The sequence below is a fragment of the Chanodichthys erythropterus genome, chromosome 7, assembly GCF_024489055.1.
Source record: "Chanodichthys erythropterus isolate Z2021 chromosome 7, ASM2448905v1, whole genome shotgun sequence".
Lineage (NCBI taxonomy): Eukaryota > Metazoa > Chordata > Actinopteri > Cypriniformes > Xenocyprididae > Chanodichthys > Chanodichthys erythropterus.
In genome coordinates, this window is record NC_090227.1 from 42,254,015 (window position 1) to 42,267,197 (window position 13,183).

Below are 13,183 nucleotides of genomic sequence, written 5' to 3' on the forward strand. Positions count from 1 at the left end.
CAGGATTCAGGGTCTGGTTTAAAATAAACACAGAATGAGACTTTGTTAGCTGCTGTTTCCGCTCTTGGTTTTTGTTGAAAGTCTAGCTGCACCTTGTTTTTCCAACATTTTGGTTTGGTGCAAAAGAAATGCAACAATTCTGTAAATTTGGGTTCTGAATACATGACCTTGTTCAGTGTGTTTGGTGAGTTTTTTCAAACCGGCCCTGCATTTCTGCAAAGATTCTGACTGTCTTCCAAACAGAACAATCGGAAAGCAGCATCATCTTTGACCTGGTGTAAATCAAAGCGTTGAAAGCAATGCTCTCCACCTCTATCTGGAGGAGACTGTTATCAGCCAGAGAGGAAGGAGTTGACATTCATGAGCCGTAGAGGAAGTGGTACCACTGTGTACCAGGTGAGAGGAGTACATCTTGTTGAGTTGCCAACCCTCCTCATTACATGTGTATCTCTCACTGCTGTTCACACTCAGCAAAATATTGCCTTGTATTGGCAAATACGATCTAGTTATTGGTGTTTTAAATCAAGCATCCTACTATTGCTTATACTTACACTCTTAAAAATAAAGTCCCTAAAGAACCTTTCAGGGAACTTAAAAGAACCATTTTCTTCTTAGTGTGAAGAACATTTTAATTCTAAATATGGAAGCTTGTGAATAAAAAATAAAAAGGGTATAATTGTGACTTTTTATTATGCAATTCTGACTTTTTTCTCAGAATTGTGTGATATAAAGTCAGAATTACGAGTTTTAAAGTCAGAATTGCATGATATAAAGTCAGAAGTGTGAGTCATAAAGTCAGAATTGCATGATATAAACTCTCAATTGCATGATATAAACTCTCAATTGCGAGTTATAAAGTCAGAATTGTGAGTTATAAAGTCAGAATTGTGAGATATAAAGTCAGAATTGTGAGTTTTAAAGTCAGAATTGAGTTATGTAGTCAGAATTGTGAGTTTTAAAGTCAGAATTGAGTTATAATGTCAGAATTGCGAGTTATAAAGTCAGAATTGTGAGATATAGTCAGAATTTAGTTATATAGTCAGAATTGAGTGATATAGTCAAAATTGAGATATAAAGTCAGAATTGCGTGATATAAAAGTCAGAATTGAGTTATAAAGTCAGAATTAAGTTATATAGTCAGAATTGAGGGATAAAAAGTCAGAATTGAGTTATATAGTCAGAATTGAGTGATATAAAGTCAGAATTGAGTTATAAAGTCAGAATTGAGTTATAAAGTCAGAATTGCAAGTTATAAAGTCAGAATTGAGTTATATAGTCAGAATTGAGTGAAATAAAGTCAGAATTGAGTTATAAAGTCAGAATTGAGTTATATAGTCAGAATTGCAAGTTATAAAGTCAGAATTGAGTTATATAGTCAGAATTGTGAGTTACAAAGTCAGAATTGAGTTATAAAGTCAGAATTGCAAGTTATAAAGTCAGAATTGAGTTATATAGTCAGAATTGCAAGTTATAAAGTCAGAATTGAGTTATATAGTCAGAATTGTGAGTTACAAAGTCAGAATTGAGTTATAAAGTCAGAATTGCAAGTTATAAAGTCAGAATTGAGTTATAAAGTCAGAATTGCAAGTTATAAAGTCAGAATTGAGTTATATAGTCAGAATTGAGTGAAATAAAGTCAGAATTGAGTTATAAAGTCAGAATTGAGTTATATAGTCAGAATTGAGTTATAAAGTCAGAATTGCAAGTTATAAAGTCAGAATTGAGTTATATAGTCAGAATTGAGTGAAATAAAGTCAGAATTGAGTTATAAAGTCAGAATTGAGTTATAAAGTCAGAATTGCGAGATATAAAGTCAGAATTTAGTTATATAGTCAGAATTGAGTTATAAAGTCAGAATTGAGTTATAAAGTCAGAATTGCGAGATATAAAGTCAGAATTTAGTTATATAGTCAGAATTGAGTTATAAAGTCAGAATTGAGTTGTAAAGTCAGAATTGCGAGATATAAAGTCAGAATTTAGTTATATAGTCAGAATTGAGTTATATAGTCAGAATTGAGTTATATAGTCAGAATTGTGAGTTACAAAGTCAGAATTGAGTTATAAAGTCAGAATTGCAAGTTATAAAGTCAGAATTGAGTTATATAGTCAGAATTGAGTGAAATAAAGTCAGAATTGAGTTATAAAGTCAGAATTGAGTTATAAAGTCAGAATTGCGAGATATAAAGTCAGAATTTAGTTATATAGTCAGAATTGAGTTATAAAGTCAGAATTGAGTTATATAGTCAGAATTTAGTGATATAAAGTCAGAATTGAGTTATAAAGTCAGAATTGCGAGATATAAAGTCAGAATTTAGTTATATAGTCAGAATTGCGTGATATAAAGTCAGAATTGAGTTATATAGTCAGAATTGAGTGATATAAAGTCAGAATTGAGTTATATAGTCAGAATTGAGTTATAAAGTCAGAATTGAGTTATATAGTCAGAATTGAGTTATAAAGTCAGAATTGCGAGATATAAAGTCAGAATTGAGTTATAAAGTCAGAATTGAGTTATATAGTCAGAATTGAGTGATATAAAGTCAGAATTGAGTTATATAGTCAGAATTGAGTGATATAAAGTCAGAATTGAGTTATATAGTCAGAATTGAGTTATAAAGTCAGAATTGAGTTATATAGTCAGAATTGAGTTATAAAGTCAGAATTGCGAGATATAAAGTCAGAATTGAGTTATAAAGTCAGAATGTAGTTATATAGTCAGAATTGAGTTATAAAGTCAGAATTGAGTTATATAGTCAGAATTTAGTGATATAAAGTCAGAATTGAGTTATAAAGTCAGAATTGCGAGATATAAAGTCAGAATTTAGTTATATAGTCAGAATTGCGTGATATAAAGTCAGAATTGAGTTATATAGTCAGAATTGAGTGATATAAAGTCAGAATTGAGTTATATAGTCAGAATTGAGTTATAAAGTCAGAATTGAGTTATATAGTCAGAATTGAGTTATAAAGTCAGAATTGAGTGATATAAAGTCAGAATTGTGAGATATAAAGTCAGAATTGAGTTATAAAGTCAGAATTGAGTTATAAAGTCAGAATTGAGTGATATAAAGTCAGAATTGAGTTATAAAGTCAGAATTGTGAGATATAAAGTCAGAATTGAGTGATATAAAGTCAGAATTGAGTTATAAAGTCAGAATTGTGTTATAAAGTCAGAATTGAGTGATATAAAGTCAGAATTGAGTTATAAAGTCAGAATTGAGTTATAAAGTCAGAATTGAGTTATAAAGTCAGAATTGAGTTATAAAGTCAGAATTGAGTGATATAAAGTCAGAATTGAGTTATAAAGTCAGAATTGTGAGATATAAAGTCAGAATTGAGTTATATAAAGTCAAAATTGAGTCATAACGTCAGAATTGCGTGATATAAATTCAGAATTGCGAGTTTATATCTTGCAATTGTGAGTTTATAACTCACAATTCTGACTTTAATATTAGTCGCTTTGGATAAAAGCATCTGCCAAATGCATGAATCAAAATAAATGTAAAAAAAAGTTTTTTATATAATTTTTTTTCCACCTTTCTCTTTTGACTGTGGGGTGAAATATGACCCAGGCATTTCTTGATAATTTTCTTGGAAGTCACCCTTTTAGTTACCGACTACAAGACTACCCAACATTGGGTTACATTGACCCAGCACTGGGTAGGAATGTGAGGGGGTTCATCATTTGTATTGACAGGAAACATGACTCAGCACCTGAGTCAAAATATTAAAATAACCCAATAAAATGACCCAAAAGGCTGAACCCAAAAAATTACCCCGCATGTTTTAGAGTGTGTGACTCTGGTTAGATGAGGAAAAAACGAGTCAGCCGCACCAAATGACCGTCAGTCTGAAACGAGGATTAACAGCGTGTTCAGTGTGATTCATGCTGTTACAGTCAGCTGAACATGTTAATTAGTCACCGCTGGTTCATTGTTCATTAGGGTTGTTCAGTTTATATACCAAAAGCTTTGAAATTTCGTAATTTCATGTTCTGTAAAACACAATCCTTTAAGTTAAATGTTTCCAGTTCACATGTAGCCTTGCTGGAGGTTTTCTTTAACATTTTCATCCAGCTTATTTTGTTTGTTACTTTTATATTATTTATACTTTTATATTATTTTGTTTATTATTTTTATATCATTTATATTTTATATTTATATTATTTATACTTTTATTTAATATTATTTTTTTTCACATTTTTTACATTTATTTTGATTTGTTTTTAAGCTGTTCAACAAAGTTCAAAGGAAATACTGTTAAAAAGCCTTTTTTTTTGTAAAAAATAAATAAATAAAATAAATCAATAAAAATAAATCAATAAATGTATGATGTTTCCAAAGACAATTAGTAATTGTGTTATCAATATTGACTATTATAATCATGTTTATGCTTTTTATATTATTTATATTATATATACTTATTTAATAATTATTTATTTTATCAAATGTATTATGTATGATTTATTTTATTATTATGGATTTAAAAATAATATATATATATGATTTATTATAATCATCAATATTGACCATTATAATCATGGCATTTTTATTTTATTTATATTTATATAATTTATACTTTTATTTAATATTTATTTATCTATTTATATCACATTTTTAAAATATATTTTTATTTGTTTTTTTAATTTAACAACAAAGTTCAAAGGAAAATACTTTTTTTGTTTAAAAAAAAAATCAATAATTGCATGATGTTTCCAAAGTCAACTAGTAATTGTGTTAAATAACTGTGATCTCAATACAGACCATTACAGTCATGATTATGATTTTTTGCTATATTTAAGCAGCCCTTCATTTGACCTCTTAGTTTGGGGTGAATAATGTGTTTTTGTGTGCAGAAGTTATGGATGTTTATGCAGCCACACCTCAACCGTAAAGCCGGGACTTTCTCAAACACGATTAGATCAGAAGTGCTGGATTCTGGTACATGAAATTCCCTCTCGATGATGCTATAATTATCCTGATGAGTTAACCATTAAGTCTCTGAGAGCTTATCTGATGAGTGTTTCTCCCCCAGAGCCTGTTATCACACGCACACATGGGTTTTATGTTAATTAAGCTTTTAAGAGAGTTTTTCTTAAATCATTAAGGTCTGAATGCATTTCCTGCCTTATCAAAGAACCGTTTTGTGGTTTGGAGACTGGATTTCTCGAAACCCTGACTTCAGTTATCAGAATATTGTTGCTGGGAAGGATCGTGTGTGGTGCGTCACGTTCGTCAGTGTCAGATGTTGTGTCCTGTCGGCGCGTTGACCTCAGCGTGACCATGTCTAGGTGTTGACCGTGGCCCCGGTGTGGAATGTGACCCCAGTGGAGGCCATCTTGTGCGTGACACTGCAGGCATTAATGCTGCTGACTCACTCTCCCATGATGCCGAGCGCTTCCTGTGTAGCTAGAGTGAACAATGACCGATGAGTTTTTAAACTTAAGTCACTCTAATTTCTGTAACCTTTATTTAGCACTACACATTAATACAAGTACATTTCTAATAACTTAATTCATGTGTTTTGTTTGTTTTGGCATTTCCCCAGATGTAAATAACATTTCACTCTTTCTCATTGAACCATATCACAAAGTCTGAACTGTTTTCAAAGACGTTTTGTTTTATTCAGACTCTATTAGTCAACAAAAGCAGTAAGTTCAGCGCTGTCTCACGTCTAAAGATCAGTGACTGTATGTTCCTCCACACAGAATTCACACGTTTGTGCTTCTAACAGCTGTGTGTGTGTGTGTGTGTGTGTGTGTGTGTGTGTGTGTGTGTGTGTGTGTGTGTGTGTGCGCTCTTCCAGGTATCTGTGTAAAGTGTGGTAAAGGTGTTTATGGAGCGAGTCAAGCGTGTCAGGCGATGGGGAACCTGTATCATACTAACTGCTTCACCTGCTGCTCCTGCGGTGAGTATACACACACACTCTCACACACACACACTCTCACACACACACACACACACACACACACACACACACACACACACACACACACACACACACACACACACACACACACACACACACACACACACACACACACACTATTGTGTTTTGTGTGTCTAAAGCATGTTGTTTTGTGTCATTGGTATCGGCGGAGGTCCATTTGATCTTTGGTCCAGCAGTGACTGTACGGATCATTTTCATGAACATATTTATAAGTAGAATTATGCATTTAGCATCTGAAACGGAACAATTATGCATGGTAAATTGAGAATTATGCATTTAATTAAAGTTATGCATAAAAAATGGAAGACTATTAATCAGAATTATGCATCTAAAATGGGAGAAGTATGCATTTAATTATAATTATGCATGGAAATGGAAAAAAATGCATTTAATTTGAATTATGCTTCTAAAATTGAAGAATTATGTATTTAATCAGAATTATGCATCTAAAATTGAAGAATTATGCATGTAATTATAATTCTGTGTGGAAAATGGAAAAATGAAGCATTTAATTAGAATAATGCATGGAAAATGGAAAAAATATGCATTTATTTAATGTAATGCATGGAGAATTGAAGAATTATGCATTAAATTATGCATCTAAAATGGGAGAGTTATGATTTAATTATAATTTTGCGTGGGAAAATTATGCATTTAATCAGAATTTTGCATCTAAAGTGGAAGAATTGTGCATTTAATTAGAATTATGTGTAGAAAATGGAAAAATGATGCATTTATTTAATGTATTGCATGGAGAATCAAAGAATTATGCATTAAATTATGCATCTAAAATGGGAGAATTATGATTTAATTAGAATTATGCATCTAAAATGGGAGAATTATGCACTTAATTAGAATTTTTGCGTGTGAAAATTATGCATTTAATCAGTATTTTGCATCTAAAGTGGACGAATTGTGCATTTAATTAGAATTATGCATGGAAAATGGAAAAATTATGCATTTATTTAATGTAATGCATGGAGAATCGAAGAATTATGCATTAAATTATGCATCTAAAATGGGAGAATTATGATTTAATTAGAATTATGCATCTAAAATTGAATAATTATGAATTTAATCAGAAATATGCATGGAAAAATTATGCATTTAATTCGAATTTTGCATCTAAAGTGGAAGAATTTAATTTGAATTATGTGTGGAAAATAAAAAAAAATAATAATTTGAATTTTACATGTAAAAAAAATGGAAAAAATATGCATTTAAAGTTATCCATGAAAAATGGGAGACTTATGCATTTAATTAGAATTATGCATAGAAAATGGAAAAATATGCATTTAATTAAAGTTATGCATGGAAAATCTAAGAATTATGTATTTATTTAGAGTTATGCACCTATAATGTAGGTTTTGTCATGTTTTGTGATATAGTTTAGTTTGCCAGTATGACAAAAATGACAAGCCACATGTACAGACTCACTCCTGTAAATGTTGTCCTGTAGAATAGAGCATGTTAATTTGTGTGTGTGAATGTGTTTGAGTGCGTCACGTATGGCTGATCAGTGTTTCTGTACATGGGAGCACTGTGTGTGTGTGTGTGTGCGGTGCAGGGCAGGTCCGTCACCTGACGCGTCCTCTGTTCTCCTGTTTCCTCTGTAAGCGAGAGAGAAATCACGGCGGTACTGTAGAGCACAACTGCTGTTCAGTTTTCTCTCTTTCATTCTCTCTTCCTCTCGCACAGATACGGTTTCCTCACGCTTTACAGCCAGTGCAGATAATTTACACGTAATGCTAGCCGTTCGCTGTACATGTATTGTTTGCCTAAAGAAAGAGGGCCAGTAAACCGGATGCGCGGCGCTGCAGTCTGGGAGGAACTGGAAGCCTCTTTTAAGGACATAATGGGTTCTTGAAGTTCACAGGAACTTTTTAGCGTGACGTTCGAGTGTGTTTGTCGATGTTTGGATTATCTGTGATGAATAAGCTGCTGTGGTTGATCTGAAGTACTTCAGTGTAATCATGAGCCACTGTGATGTTTTAAGAGGGAAGAAGATGCCACGTAAATCATCTGTTGCTTTAGAGGTTTAAAATGAGACCGGTTCAGTGAGGGGTGTTTTCTTCATCTTATGATTGTGAAATGAGTTGAGCTGGGCGGGTATACAGTATGAACAAAATCGGAAATAGTTGTATGAATGATTACCATGATGACTTAAAATGATAAATATCATTATATAGTTATTTTTGGTTTTTTGGTTTTTAACCCAAAGATTTTTTAGACATTACATAAACATGTGCTAATGACTATTTTTGTGTAATCCAGTAAATATATTAGTTATCTAAATTAATTATTTTACTTATTTTAACATCATAAGTACAACCAAAAGATAATTTGATTCATAACAAATAACAAATGGTTAAAAACGGCTTCAAAACACTTTACTAACCATTTATTTTTTTATTTTATTTAACCATTTTTTATTTTATTTTACATTGCTTTAGTTTACTTTTTTATTTTATTTTTTTTTATTTTATTTTATTTTATTTTATTTTATTTTATTTTATTTTATTTTATTTATTTTATTTTATTTTATTTTATTTTATTTTATTTTATTTTATTTTATTTTATTTTATTACAAACCAAAAGATAATTTTATTCATAACAAATAACAAATGGTTAAAAACGGCTTCAAAACACTTGACTAATTATTTTATTTTATTTTATTTTATTTTATTTTATTTTATTTTATTTTATTTTATTTTATTTTATTTTATTTTATTTTATTTTATTTTATTTTATTTTATATCAAACCAAAAGATCATTTGATTCATAACAAATAACAAATGATTAGTCTGACGATAGTGTGAAAACAGCTAAAAAATGCTTGACTAACCATTTATTCTATTCTATTCTATTCTATTCTATTCTACTCTATTCTATTCTATTTACATCATGAATACAAACCAAAAGATCATTTGATTCATAACAAATGGTTAGTCTGACGTTAGTGTAAAAAGGCTTCAAAACACTTCACTATCCATCCATCCATCCATCCATCCTTCTATTGTTCTGTCTATCGCCCTGTCTATCTGTCTATTGTTCTATCTGTCTGTCTGTCTGTCATTCTGTCTATCATTCATTAAATCTATCATGCATTAAATCTAAATCAGTTTGAATATCCATCGTTCTATCTGAACATCTATCTATGATAGACAGCGTTCTTGATGCTCTTCTGGGTGTTTTTGAGTTTCTCTCTGAGAATAATTGAGCTTTTCTGTCACGTCCGGAGCTGCACCCGCCCCGTCCTCATCAAAGAGAAAGGAATGCACTCGTTTATTCCTCCATCCCTCTCTCTCTGTGTCACGTCTCGCTGTACTAGTGTTGTATCACTCACTCACATAACCTGTTATCATAAACACACACTCACAGCATCACAAACACCCTGAAACAGTTATAAAGGTGAGTGTGTGTGAGATGTGTGTGTTTGAGCACACAAGTCATTCTGAACAGCATGTTTCATTCCTCTCTCTTTTCTTCTCTTTCTCTCATATTTAACACAGTGAGATGTTTCTATCTGCACAAGACTTCAGTGGAGGGAAAGAGAGGAAAATATGATACAGACAGTATATATACAGTATATATATATATATATAGTGAGAGAGGTCACAGAAGAACATGTGTGTGACCAGCAGGTCTGCACATGCTCTGAACCGCAGACTAAAATTCCCCTCTTTACAGTAACACACACACACACACACACACACACACACACACACACACACACACACACACACACACACACACACACACACACACACACACACACACACACACACACACACACACACACACACACACACACACACACACACTCACTCTCTACAATCTGGATGTGAATTCCCAAACATGTACATACACTCTTTGAGTGACTCATCACCTCCAGTATCCCATTATGCACTGGGCCGAACCCACCTGCAGATGATAAAGAACTGCTTGTTCTCTCGCTGTGGACAGGAGTGTGTGTGTGTGTGTGTGTGTGTGTGTGTGTGTGTGTGTGTGTGTGTGTGTGTGTGTGTGTGTGTGTGTGTGTGTTGTTCATTCATTCAGTCGTTCCATACAACTGTTCAAAAGTTTGGGAAAGATTCTTAAATGATCTGTAAAATTTTTAAATATTGGTAAAAGAATCTCTTCTGTTCTCCAAGGCTGCATTTATTTGATCAAAAACACATTAAAAATAGTGAAATATTTTTACAATTTAATATAACTGTTTTTCTATGTGAATAAATAATAAAGTGTAATTTATTTCTGTGATCAAAGCTGAATTTTCAGCATCATTAATCCAGTCTTCAGTGTCACATGATCCTTCAGAAATCATTCTAATATGCTGATTTTTTTTAAATTTCTGATTATTATAAATGTTGAAAACAGTTGGGTACAATTTTTTTCAGGATTCTTTGATTAATAGAAAGTTCAAAAGAACAGCATTTATCTGAAATAGAAATCTTATGTAACATCATAAATGTCTTTACTGTGACTTTTGATCAATTTAATGTGTCATTGCTGAATAAAAGTATGAATTTAATTCCAAAAAAAATAAATAAAATACAATTTAAAAAATCCTACTTATCCCAAACTTGAACCGTAGTGTATCGTTCTATCATTCCCTATTTCTATCTATAGTTTTGTTTCAAATGATGTGTTTGTATATTTATTATTCTGCTGAACATATGGTATTTTCTGTGTTTAAATGTCTTTAGTGCTGCGCTCTGGTGTGTGTGCGTCTGTGAATCTTTGATTATGTTCAAGACAGATTTCCCAGAAGTCCTCAGCAGCTGTGTGTTAATGACATTGTGTCATAACACTTTAGATATGGAGTGTGTACAGGCAGTCAGTGAGAAAATCATATCAGCTTCTGAACGCTTTGACAAAGTGAGATTTCAGATTTTTCTAATAGGAGTTTATTTTCTTGTATATGAATGTATCCAGTGTTTTCTAGTGGCGATGTGCATATTCTAGATGCCCTGAGGTTAATTTTTATGATGCTAGTTTTCATTGAGCGATTATGAACCTCAATCAGAGTCGGTGCCACATTAAATTTGCCATAAAGTTAGTTGTCACATATTATATTGTGCATCATGCTGTCATTCATTCAGATAAGAAAACATTAAAAATGCATATTTACAGAACATTTCCAGTCTCATTTTCACTTGCGTCACATATAGCGACGAGTCGATGACCCTGACTGAGTTCAGTCGAGGACTGAAGATCTACATCCTCTGTGACAGTCATGGGAAACATGCATTCTGAAGCATCTCAAGTGTAAAAATTAATTCAAAGATGCATTTAACACAGCAGACCATGGAAATTAAACTGCCCACACACTCTTCTGAGAAGAGCAGAGAAGAGAGATGCATGTGCATGAAAAATGACAAAAGAGTTTTTGGTTAATGAACCCTTTTCACATTTCCGGGGTTCTCAGAAGCAGATAAACTTGGATAAACTTCTGTAGTATTGAACTAATTTTTGCATTCACATTTTTTTAGTAGTAAAAGAAAAATCCACAATACTGGGCCTGTTTACACCTGGTCACTTCATGTGTTTCTCTGAGCTATCCGATCATGCAAAGACCAGCTGTAAATGCTTTCTGAAACGCTTTTGAGATGGATTTAAATCCGATCACACAAACCGCTTCAGGAGGTGGTTTGAGACTCATTCCAAATGAAACTGGACAAGTGTAAATGAATCTAGTTATTGAAACCAAATATATAAATTTTACTCCTCCCAAAATGTTGAAAAATATACGTGAGAGTGTGTTATAGGCTATATGATGTTACAGCTAGAAACACAGCGCATCACACATCGCCACAGATGAGTAACTGAGCATCTCTTCAGCAAGCTGATGTGCAAACTACACAAATGAAACAGAAATTCAGTTGCAAATGCTCAAAACACAATCATCTTCATTAAAAGTAGTGAGACTAAATGATCTTACCAGTGCTGATGCTGCTGTTTCTCTTATTGCGGTCTTTGATGTTAAAAATTAGCTGATGATAAATAACATGCAGCTCATATTTGTTGCTTTCTTTGATGTAAAACTTAGTTAAATTTTGAATTGAAGAATTGAATTTATTGAAGATTGAATTTATATTAATTTTGCAGAGACACATTTATGTGGCCAAGAGTAAATGGAACTAGTGCTAACTAGTTTTCTGTAAGGTAAGAAAACTCAAGTATATAGTGTTATAAATGTACATTATTTAAAAAAAACAACAACAACACAAAAACTAGCTTTACAATGTTAATAACTGGAAACGCATCATCACAGTCTGTGAAAAGTGTCCATTGAACATTTTTGCTTTACCTTCCTTTCACTGTTGAAGTAATTGAAATTAATTGAATTTCAGTTTAGTGAAAAGTTTAAATAGGACCTATAACGCCCCTTTCACAAGATGTAATATAAGTCTCTGGTGTCTCCAGAATGAAGTTTCAGCACAGATCATTTATTATAGCTTGTCAAATTTGCCCCTATTTGGGTGTGAGCAAAAACACGCCGTTTTTGTGTGTGTCCCTTTAAATGCAAATGAGCTCCGCTTTCCAGAAGAGGGCGGAGCTTTAACAGCTCAACAACAACAAAGCTGGAGAATCTCACGCAGCCAAAATGAGGATTGTCAGTAACGGTGTTCAGCCTTACATTGTTCAAACCGGAGTCGACACTGATGGAGAGACTCAGGAAGAAGTTACAACTTTTAGACGTTTCTGAATGGTTAGTGGATAAATTGATGTAGTTGCTGTGGAGTTGATTCAACTCATCCACTAGCATGTGCCGTCATGCAAGTTTGTGAAGCAGTCCGGCGTAAAATGACGGCATGTCAACAACACTCTACTACAACAACTCTTCCGCTTCTCTAAAGCAGTCCAACATGGCCACACCCCCTTTGTTGTGTGTTCTTGGGGGCGGGGTTTATGTAAATTTTGGGGTTAATGATGTCACAAACCCAGGAAGAAGCTCGTTGTAGTCCCTACCAGCCATTTGTTGTAGTCCTTAAACAGTGAATTCTGTAAAAGAAAATATCTCTCTTTGCATTGAGCTTTGAGTGTCGTGACTTTGCAGATGTTGTTTATGCTCAATCAGCAACATTACACGCTAACTAAAGTTAAAAAAAAGTGAGATCATAATCAGTCACCAGCTCTCATTGATTGTTTCCACAGGTAGTCTGTCGTTTCAGATTTCTGCTAAAGATTTTCTGCAAGTTCACTACTGCTACCGGTGAAGAGTTACACA

The 13,183-nt window shown here is 32.7% G+C and overlaps 1 protein-coding gene across 2 annotated transcripts in view; it reads left to right on the plus strand.

Annotated features, from left to right (window-relative positions):
• Nucleotides 1-13,183, plus strand: part of wtip (WT1 interacting protein) — a 35,709-nt gene that overhangs the window by 7,954 nt on the left and 14,572 nt on the right. The window contains exon 2 of one of the 2 annotated variants that reach the window (XM_067390636.1): nucleotides 5,806-5,907. The exons of the other annotated variant lie outside the window; for it this stretch is intronic. Coding sequence (XP_067246737.1) covers nucleotides 5,806-5,907 — 102 coding nt within the window. The remainder of the gene's footprint in view (nucleotides 1-5,805; nucleotides 5,908-13,183) is intronic. 2 annotated transcript variants of the gene reach the window in all.